At 63.2% G+C, this 10,181-nt stretch overlaps 1 protein-coding gene across 1 annotated transcript; it reads left to right on the top strand.

The window, feature by feature from the left end:
- Window positions 1-430: 430 nt before the first annotated feature.
- Window positions 431-7,407, top strand: SYCE1 (synaptonemal complex central element protein 1). The gene is made up of 13 exons (XM_054585053.1): window positions 431-500; window positions 2,616-2,675; window positions 3,222-3,281; window positions 3,628-3,702; window positions 4,291-4,338; window positions 4,576-4,630; window positions 5,339-5,428; window positions 5,673-5,736; window positions 6,430-6,496; window positions 6,585-6,708; window positions 6,782-6,892; window positions 7,000-7,087; window positions 7,333-7,407. Exons 1-13 carry the CDS (start codon window positions 431-433, stop codon window positions 7,405-7,407), a joined length of 987 nt encoding a protein of 328 aa, XP_054441028.1.
- The last annotated feature ends 2,774 nt before the right edge of the window (window positions 7,408-10,181 follow it).

Genomic DNA, 10,181 nt, shown 5'->3' on the forward strand with positions numbered 1-10,181 from the left:
TCCCGAGCGCCCGCGCGGAGCCGTTGGCGCCGCTGTAAAGCTGTGGTGGGTGCGGTGAGCGGCGTCGCAGACACGAGGCCAAAGCTCCGCGCGCAGATGGGCCGCCCAGGAGCACGTGCTGCAACGTCAGCGATGCCCAGCGGCCTCTCCCCTGGGAGTCCTCTACACATGCGCAGACCACAGACCCCGCCTACTCGCCAGTCACCAGCCGGAAGTCTGCTCACAGCCCTCCCCTCTCCTAGCCGCTGGAAGGAAGCCCACTAGCACGTGTCCAGATCGTTACTCAGCCGTCCGCTCCTGTGGGAAGGCGAACGTGGGAAGGCGAACGGAGCACACTGCGCAGGCGTGCTTCACACGTCCCGCCCCCGCGTGGGCTTCGTCCAATCCCAGCGAAGGTACCAACTGCCTGGCACCCTCGAGCCGAGAGGAGATGGCGGCGCGGCCCGGGCCTTCGCGGGTGGAGCCCCCGGGGCCCGCGGGCCCGGCTGGGCAGGGGGCAGGTAGAGCTGAGCGGCACGGGCCTCCGTGGGGAGCACAGGCGGAGCGCGGGCGGCCTTCCCCTCAGAATCCTGCGGGAGGGCGGGCAGGCAGGCGGTCTGCGCGGCAGCTGCTCCCAGCGCGGCGCAGGCCCCACAGGAGGACGTCGGACCGCCGCTGACCGGTGACCACAGGGAGGGAGACCGAATCCTGAGGGGAGCGCAGAAGTGAGGGGACACGTTTAATCTTACTGTTCGATACTCTCCGGGGCCTCGGTGGTTACGACTTGGGGACGTTTCCTAACCGCCCCTTTAGGGTCGGTGCTACGGGCGCCACTGCTGTCTGGCCTCCGACGCCCCCGCAGGCGGGGCACCTGGTAGAGGGCGTGCAGGAGCTGTCGGTTCTGTTTTCGCAGCTTTTAAGTAAATTTGAAATTATTTTACAAAGCCGGGAGCGGGGCCCCGCCGCACAGGCTGTGTTGCGAGGTGTGAGCTGACGCATCCCACGGAGCTTCGCTGCGTCCCCACGTGTCCGCCTGCGGCGAGCGCTCGGGAACGGCGGCCGGGCGACGAGCCCCGAAAGGCCGCGGCCGAGCTGGGCGCCGCCTCTGGGTCGCGCGCAGACTCTCGGGCGCGCGCCGCTCCCGCCGCCGCCGCGCTGGGGCCGCTCGGGGCTGGAACTGGGAGCCGAGTGTGTCTGAGGGCGGCCTCCCGGCCGCCGCCGCACTGGCTCGGCGCGGCGCCTGGGAGACTCCGCCGGGCCGGGGCCGGAGGCCGCGCCTGTCCCGGCGGCCGCCGGCCACGCGCTTGGTTTCCGCTTAGCTCTCGTTCTTCTCCGCGCTCCCGACGGTTTCGCTTCTCCATGTCGATTGGTTCGTTCGTAGCGGGTCGATTTTTGAAAACCTTTTATTAATTTTTTAAAAGATTTTATGTATGTATTTTTAGAGACGGGGAAGGGAGGGAGAAAGGAGCGTGGATGTGCTGTCCCCTCTCGCGCGCCCCCCGCCGGGACCCGCCCGCCGCCCACGCAGGTGCCGCACCTGCCGGGCTGGGAAAAGAGGAAACTTACCCGACGACCCCGCCCTCCCGCGCGGGCGGCCATCAGCTTCCTGCCGGTCAGGTCGCGCTCTGCCCGCCCCGCGTTTCCTGCGCGAAGCCCGCGACCTCGGAAGCTGCCCGGAGGCCAGCGCGCTCCGGGGAGGAAACGCTCTGCCATTGGCTGCAATGGCGCCGTCGTTTCGCCGGGTATCTGCTCAGCCTTCAACGCTCCCGGACCACGTCGTCGATATTTCAGGAAGTGCATCTGCTTGAGTCCAGACCGCCCTGCGGTCCACTCCCTGCGCCAGTTCACGCGCCCCTCTGATGGCCTCCGCGTCCGCAGGGCCCACCTGGGGCCCTCTCCCGGGACCGACCTGCTGTGGGAGCCGGGCCGCGTTTCCCGCGGGGCTTCCCGCCCGGACGCTGCCCTTGGGCACCGGGAGCCGCGGGGCGCGTCCTCGGGACCGGAGCTGGGAGGGTGTGCGCTGCGCTCAGCGAGTGACCCGGGGCGGCCGGGCGGCCGCTGCGACGCCCGCGCTCTGAACGGCAGGCCCGCAACTTCCTTGGGGTGAAAGTGCCGCACTGGTTAGAAGCAGGTCAACGCGAAGCGTTTTCCTGGGAGGCCTCAGGGTAACAACTGGCTGTCGCTTCGGAGGCTGCCGGCGCTCGCATGTCCTTGAAGGAGGCCTCCGGGTACACGTGCTCGCTGCCCCGCGCAGGTTGTGCAGTAGACGCTCCAGCCCGTCCGGGTTGGTCTGCTGTCGGCCACGGGCAGTGGTTCCTGACTCCGCTTCCACCCTTTATATCCCTCCTTTCTCCTCTTCCACTGTTACCTCAGGAGCTCTGAGCGGACTGTGAAGAGCGTCAGCGGTGGGGGTGCACCCCGCGTTTTCTCGGGGTGTCTGTGGTGCCCTTTACCCCTCAGGAAAAGCGGACCCTGGAGAGACTCGGTGAATCCCTTGTGCAGCGTCCGCCTCCAGGCGAGGAGCAGGGCCCGGCTCTGGCCAGGACGGCCTTCAGCCCCCCTCGGTCCCACCCAAGGTCGTGGGACCTTCCTCAAGCCGCCCTCGGGGTTCCCAGACGCCCGCTTTGTCTCCGCAGGGCAGGCCCAGTCACAGAGAGTCGAAGACTTGATGGAGATGGTGAAGAAGCTGCAGAAAGGTCACGTGTCTGCGTTATGACCGCGGCTCGGACAGAAGGGGATTCAACTCCAGACCCCAGAGCTCACGGCCGTGGGAAATTACCTCATTCGCTCTTTTCAAGCTTAGTTCCTTTAAATAAAAACAGGGACCCATGATCCAAAATTGAAGTATGAGGACAAAGCAAGCGAAACACTTTCTCAGAGCGCAGCTGCCTCCCCGTTGCTGACCACCCCTTTGATCCCCACTGCCTTCGGTTAAACCCAGGCCTCCGCCCGCCCGCACCCCCCAGCCAGGTGGCGTTTCGGGTGGCCTCTGCACTGCCTGCCTCCGCTCCCCCCGCAGAGTGCAGGGCCTGTCCCCTCGGCGACTCGGGGCCTCGCGCCGTCCCGCTCGGAACAGTCCGTCCCACTCCTTCGGTCTCGAGTCCCTTCCCCTTCCATCTCTCCCGACTGCAGCCGCCACAGCCTGAATGCACACCCCCGTGCCTGCCCCTCGTCTCCCTCCCTGGAGTGGGGGTCCCGGCGGGGCCCCGCCATCCTCACTCAGCCTCCTTTCCTCCCTGCAGCGGGGAGCCTGGAGCCCAGGGTGGAGGTCCTGATTAACCGGATTAACGAGGTGCAGCAAGGTGAGCTCAGGGGCCGTGGCTTGCAGGCCAGGACGGCTGAGGACGCTGTGTGACTTGCAGGGCCCCCTGTCCAGAAATCACTGAGTCTCTCTCACCACCGCCAGCAGGGCATTACCCCAAGCACAGGCCCCTCCCAGTGCAGCAGGCAGAGTCGCGAGTCCGTTGCCCGGGACCTGCTGCCCGCAGAGCCCTGCAGGAGGGCTTCTGCAGGCCTTGTTTCCTGCTTTGTCAACTCCGGGCCCCTCAGGGTTTGCTTGAAGACAGATGTGAAATGTTACCGTCTGCACAAACGGTGCCACTGGAGGCCGCACCATCACAATGCCTGTCCTTCTGCTCTTTGGCGCAGCAAAAAAGAAAGCCAGCCAGGAGCTGGGAGAAGCCCGGACCGTCTGGGAGGCCCTGCAGAAGGAACTGGACTCACGTAAGCGCCGCAGGGCTCGCTCAGAAGCCCCCGTGCCACCCCTCTGCGAACCCCGTGTGCCAGACACTCGGCACCCTTGCTGTGGTCAGGGACCCTGCCCCCTCTCCCACCTCAGGTCCACCAAACTCCGCCTCACTCCCTCTGGGTGGGAGTGTTCCCGGAACCCCCGCCAAGCATACTTCCACCTCAGGGTCTTTGCTGGGCTCTCCCTTCAGTTAACATGGGTTCCTGTTGCTTTGCACCATCACCCGGCTCTCGCTTCGAATGCCCCGTTCTCAGACAGAGCCCACCCCAATTGCCCTGTCTGAAGACAGCACCCTGCCCCACCCAGTCCCACGCCCCGTACTGCTTGGTGGGTGTCATCACAGTCCTCACACCACGCGTTCAGTGCTCTCTGCTCTGTGTAAACACGTGCATTCTGCAGGGCCCTCTACCAGCACCAGGGGCCTCGGGTGCTCACAGGGAGCATGAACATGTGCATGGTGGGGTAGGGCTGTACGGAACCGTCCGTGTGACCGTGGGCAAGCCCGGTCCCTGAGGGTGCATTGGGTGGTCCCCGATGCCCAAACACGTGGCTGTGTTTTCCAGTGAGCGGAGAGAAAGTGCGCCTGAAGGAGACCTTGAGCAAAAAGCAGGGTAAGTGTGGCCGCCCCATCCCCAGGCTTCTGCCTTTGCTGCCCTTGGGAAGCTCACGCTGCAGAGCCGCCGAAGCCTTGTGATGTCTGAGTCAGCGTGCGTCCCTCCCCAGCCTTGCAGTCAGTGGCCAAGTCCCATCACGCGTCCACGAGACCCCGCGTGATGGGACCCCCGCACCCCTCCTCAAACCTGATGGCTTGAGGGCTCTCTCGGAGCCCTCGATTCCTGTCCCCACAGAGACCCTGCGGATCCTCCGGCTGCACTGCCAGGAGAAGGAGAGCGAGGCCCAGAGGTGAGAGCCCCGCCGCCACCTCTGCCCTGCCCTGCACTCAGGCAGAGAAGGCCAGGGAGGCGTCCGAGGCCGCAGCGCCCGCTCCTCCCCTCCGCCTGTCGCGTCTGTGGGGGGGGAGGCCAGAGGAGGGTCTCCTCCCCGCGGCTCCCGCGGTCGTGCTGCGGGCGCTCCCACTCACCAGGATGATTGTATTTTGGCGACAATACCAATGCAGTCCCTTTAGCTGGCTTTTATTCACTTCCTTTAGCTGGACATGCACTTCACTTCCTCACAGGCTCCTTGACCGTCTGTCCCGTCACTAGGCATTGAGCCAGCCGCCTGTCCACTCAGCCTCTAACCGATCATCCGTTATCCTTCCGTCCACCCAACTGTTCGTGCATCCGCCCCTGCACCTCTGGGGCGCGCACTTAGCTCAGCTTGGAACCAGAGGCACCAGGCCCTGGCGCACAAAGCTGGAACTGTTTGGGGAGGTCAGAGGAGATTAATATGTGCGTGGGCTTCTGCGCGTGACCATGTCCACGTGGAGCTCCCTGATCCTCAAAGATATTTCCAGGGACATGTGCTCACGTCCCCCCACGGAGTTATAGAGAAGGACCCCCATGTGGACAGCTGGAACAGACCTCAGGAGGGAGGCAGCAGCCCCACCCCGGCCCCCTCCTGGGGAGACGTTCGGCAGGCACGTCTGAGGGCTGCCTCGCCTCTTCACAGGAAGCAGACCCTGCTGCAGGAGTGCAAGGAGCGGATTTCTGCCCTGAACTCCCAGATTGAGGAGGAGAAGCGCAAACAGAGGCAGCTGAGGTGAGGCCCGGCGCCGGAGGCCTGGCGGGGGGTGGGAGGGCTGGAACGGGCTGTGGGGGTGGGTCACGTCAGGGATGGGGGTCAGAAGGAGAACTGACTGAGCTACGGGCCAAGGCGGTGGCGGTGCTTTAAGCAGAGCAAAGGGTGTGGGCAGCGCCCCCGGGACTGCATGGAGACCCCCCGGCCTGAGCCAGGCTAGGGGGTCTCAACCCGTGACCCCTCATCCTGTGCGGTTGGCCCCCAGGTTGGATTTCGAGGAACAGTTGGAGGATCTGATGGGCCAGCACAAGGACCTCTGGGAGTTCCACGTGAGTCACTCAAAGCCGCCTTCCTTGTCTTCCTTGGAAGACCCAGTTCTAAAGCTCAGGGTCGTCCCCCGGGCTCCCTTCCTGTCACCTGCCACACGCGGTGCGTGAGCGAGCCCAGGCGGCCACATGGGAAAACTGCCCTCAGTCAGAGCCTCGGCGCCACCGGCACGGCCGCCCACTTTCATCCCTGTCGCCTTCCCAGGGCCCTTCAGGGGTCAGGAGGGATCGTGAGGAACCAGGGAGGGGTCATACATCACGGAGGTGCATGGATGTGTTTGGGGACATCACAAGCACAGCGGGGCGGGGGCTGGGGGGCAGTGTTTGCCACCAAGGGATCCCAGCCTGCGAACCAGAACATTGGCAGAGGGAGCGAACGTCCGACGGGAGGGCTCAGAGGTGCCCCAGTGCTGGGCTGGTGACGGGTCCTCCAAAGGAGAGTCTGTAGGAAACACTTGCCCCGGGGCAGCTTCAAAGCCTAGAAAATTCCTGAATGTCAGCCCCCTCCTGAGCCCCTCCAGCCCAGCCCAGTAGGCGTCACCGTTCCAGGCGGAGGTAGCCCCAGGGCCGCGCGGGCCATGCTTGGAGGGCCGGGGTAGCGGGAAGTAAGGTATGCGGAGTGGGGACCGGACCCAGGCGGGCCCCGGAGATGAATAGGGGGCAGGAGTATGCACAGGTCCCCTTTCTTCTGCTCAGAGGCCGGAGCAGCTGGCGCAGGAGATCAGTGCCCTGGACAGCAGCAAGGAGCAGCTGCTCAAGGAAGGTGAGGACTGAGGACCGGAGACCCCGGGAGGCCCCCCAACCCTGGCCCACACCCGCCCCGCCCTGCAATCTGTCTCTCCCTGCTGCAGAGACACTGGTGCAGGCAAAGCTGGAGGACGTGCAGCATCGTCTGTGCTCCCAGTTGGGAGCCAAGGGCTGCTCTGCCGTCACTGAGGGGCTCTTCCTCCGCAGCAAGGAGGCAGCAGCGGCCGCGTAAGACGGGCAGGGCGGAGGAGGGGGGCAGAGAGTGGGCGCTGCTGGCACTGACGCCCCGCCCCCGCCCCAGGCACCTGTTCGAGGAGGAGAACAGGAAGGCCCAGGAGCTCCTGGAGGACACTGCCCAGCACCATGAGCAGCTGCAGGAGAAGTGCAAGCAGCTGCTGCAGAAGAAGCAGAGGTAGGCACAGCCCCTCCGCAGCCCACCCAGGGAGGGCGGCCTCTGCATGCCCTCCTGGCCCTCCCCCGGCCCTGCCCCTCACTCTCCTGTCGCCCGCTTCTGTCCAGGCTGAAGGAGGAGCTGGAAAAGCTCGGAGTCCAGGTCCCTGCTCAAGCCCAGGGCAAGCAAGAGGACGGGGCCAGCCCCGCAGACGCTGTGAGCCCTGGAGTCAAGTGGCAGGGGCACAGAGACAGCCCGCGAGGGGGGCTGGGGGTGGGAAGGCAAGGAGGGCCCCGGGGGGTCCTCAGAGGAGGCCGTTCAAGGGAGGGCCTTCCCACAGGGGCGCTGCCAGGGCCAGGTGTGGAAGCCGGCAGTGGTGGGGCGGGAAGGCACAGGCCCCAGGGAGGGTGTGGGCAGAGGGGCGCGCAGAGACTCCCACCTCCGACCCTGACCTCCCACAGGCCCATCTGAAGCCCCTCAGAGGCGAGGAGAAACGCCCCGGGCCACCCGCCGAGCAGGCCCTGATTGCACCCTAGGCGAGGAGGCCCCACCCTGCCCTGGAGCTTACACCACAGGCTCCAGGGAATAAAGGCATTATTTCTGCACAACGGCCTCCTCTGAGTCTGGGCAGGGGGTTGGGGTTGGTCGGCCCAAGATCCCCGGGGGTGAAGCCTTGGCCTCAGTGGGCACTCAGACGCTTCCAACCTCGTAGCCTCTGGCCTGCTCGTGCCCAGGGCCCGGCCTGGGCTGGGCCTGTAGGCAGAAGAAGCAGCCCTGAGACCCTCGCACCGTAGGACCAGGGGCCCTGAGACCCCCGCGTGAGGGTTTCTTCCCTGCCTCGCTCAGAGTCCCAGACACCCCAGCCGTGAGGACCAAGGTGCTAGAGAAGCCCGTGGGTTCCATGCCCGCAGCCCCCGACTGGCTGAAAATAAGATGTAATCAGAGGCTAAGTGTGGGTTGTGCTTTCAGGAGCACAAAACCTACAGCTGAGACACTCGTTACAAGGATATGATGTTAGAAGTCCTCAGTGGGCTCGGAGTCAGTCGCGGGGGGCTGTCTCTGCCTCCGAGGCCCTTTCAGAGCCACCCTGTGCTTTGGCCCAGTTGAAGGCAATGTTGGGAGTCTCAGTCTGTACTCCCGGGTCAGAATACAGTGAATTATGTCCACAGAGGTTCCCTGTCTTGAAAGGCTCCTTCACTGAGGACAGTGAGTGGTGGGTGGGGCCCACACAGGCCCCCGACCGAAGGGCGCTGGCTCCATGGAAGAAGAGGAGCACATCTTGGGGGTGCGGGCCAATCGGCCAGACAGCTCGGGTGCCCAGCCCGGGATGCAGACCCCGCCGTGAGCTGTGAGATGGGGCTGTGCTGCCTGTGTCCGAAGGGCCGGCAGTGACCTCCCGCACAGGAGCTCGTGAAGGCGATCTGTTCGCCCGAAGGGCATGGCAGCATCCCTTTAAAAACCTGCAGTCCGGCCAAGCCCCTGTAGAGCAGAGCTGATTGTGCAGATTTAGTTAGTTCACAACCGAAAAACAGTTCGACTGATGAATAAAAGGCCTTTGACAAAACTGGCAATACTTCATGTTAAAAAAAAAAAAAACCCTCATAAAGCTAGAGATAAAAGGTAACTTCGTTTATACTCCATGGTGACATGTTTAAGGCATTTCAGGTTATTCAAATACTGGAAGTTCTAGACGGTGAAACAGGAAATGGCAAAAGAATCTCCATTCATGTACTTCAGAAATGAATCCACAGAGAGATTACAGAACGGCTAAAGGAATATAACAATTGGCTAAATAGAGGTCAGTGTTTTTAAAAATACTGATGTACGTATACCAGGGCACGTGACCCAAAATAACAACACTGAGGAATCTATAGTTTATTGCAAGAAAATGGCCCAATAGAGCAGTAGCATTAAGGTAAGAAGCAGCATCGCAGCCAAAGGCTGCTCACAGCCAGGGCTTGGGAGTCTCCAGCCTTCCTCTCTGCGGGGCTGGTGGTTGGCTTCCCACGTCGGGAACCAGCCGTGCGTGTGTGCACAGGACGCTTCAGAACCAGGGAGCCATGCCCTTGCCGTGGACGAGCCCTCCCGTGTTCCACCAGGACCAGGCGAGAACCCGGTCACGGTGCGCTCCACTTTTATCAGTAAACAGCGGTAAGACGGTACGCGCCACACCCAAGCACAGCTCACACGGGTGTTCAGTACATTCCGCGTCTTGCTCATTGGTTTGTGTTGTGCAGCTACACATCCTGCTCCAGCAAAGCGGCTCAGCCGCTTGCGGGCACGCTGGAGCAGCAGGAAGAAAATTTAGAAGAGGTATTTACAGCCGTGTGAAATACCACGCCTCTAGGAATCGATGCCCTGACAGGCGCGCACACTGAGACGACCCCCGTAAGCGCAGACGGATTGCGAGTCGGGAACGGGTTTCGACCGTGCCCTGCCTGCCCAAAGCGATACGTAAATCCACTGTAAGTTCAATAGAACTGTTTTAGTTCTTCTGTGTGAATACACAGGCCAAGTGTGAAATGGATGTGCAAATGCAAGAGACGTGAAAACTATTCAAAGGGCACTAGCAACATAGCACAGCAGCATGTCGGGGGGTCGAAGGTGAATCGCACCGAGTCTCGGCCCCGTTTCATTTAAGTAACATTTAGACAAGGCTTCGGGCTTTAGACTTTAGAGTCGGTGTGCAACAGATTAAGACTTTTGGGGCTGTTGGGATGAAATCAATTTCGCACCTGAGGACCTGGGTTCCGGGGTGTTGGGGGCATGTTGAAACCCTAATGCCAACACGATTGCGTTGAGGCGGGGCCCCTGGGAGGTCGTCGGTTCAGGAGGCCGGAGCCCTCGTTAGTGGGGTCGCTGCCCTTCTAACGAGACCAGGGAGCTGCGAGCCCTGTGGAAACACCAGAAGTCGGCCGCCTGCCACACAAAGGAGGGCTGGCACCGGAGCCCCGCCAGGAAACCCGCCCGGGCCGCCGCGTCCGAGGGCCACCGCCTGCGTCGGGCAGACGTTTGTGCCCAGAGGGCCTCTGGGCCCCTCCCAACTGTTGCCGCTGCTTTGAGCGCCTCAGGGTTTTCCTGAGCCGTCCTCTCCGGCCGAAGTCCCCACAGCAAATGAAACAACATTTCCTTGTCTCTCTCTGCTGGAAGCGGTGTCAACTGCACAGACGTGTGCGGAGACCAGCAGGCTCCTCCCGGAGCCGGCGTGGCAGGGCTTCTTCCGTTGACTGAGTTGCCAGTTTGCCACACTGGGGTTTGGGTCGCACCCCGTGGCGGATGAGGTGGCCGAACACTGGGCCCCGTGGCACCC

The sequence above is a fragment of the Pteronotus mesoamericanus genome, unplaced genomic scaffold, assembly GCF_021234165.1.
Source record: "Pteronotus mesoamericanus isolate MK-2021 breed Mesoamerican mustached bat unplaced genomic scaffold, CSHL_Meso_final contig_1201, whole genome shotgun sequence".
NCBI lineage: Eukaryota > Metazoa > Chordata > Mammalia > Chiroptera > Mormoopidae > Pteronotus > Pteronotus mesoamericanus.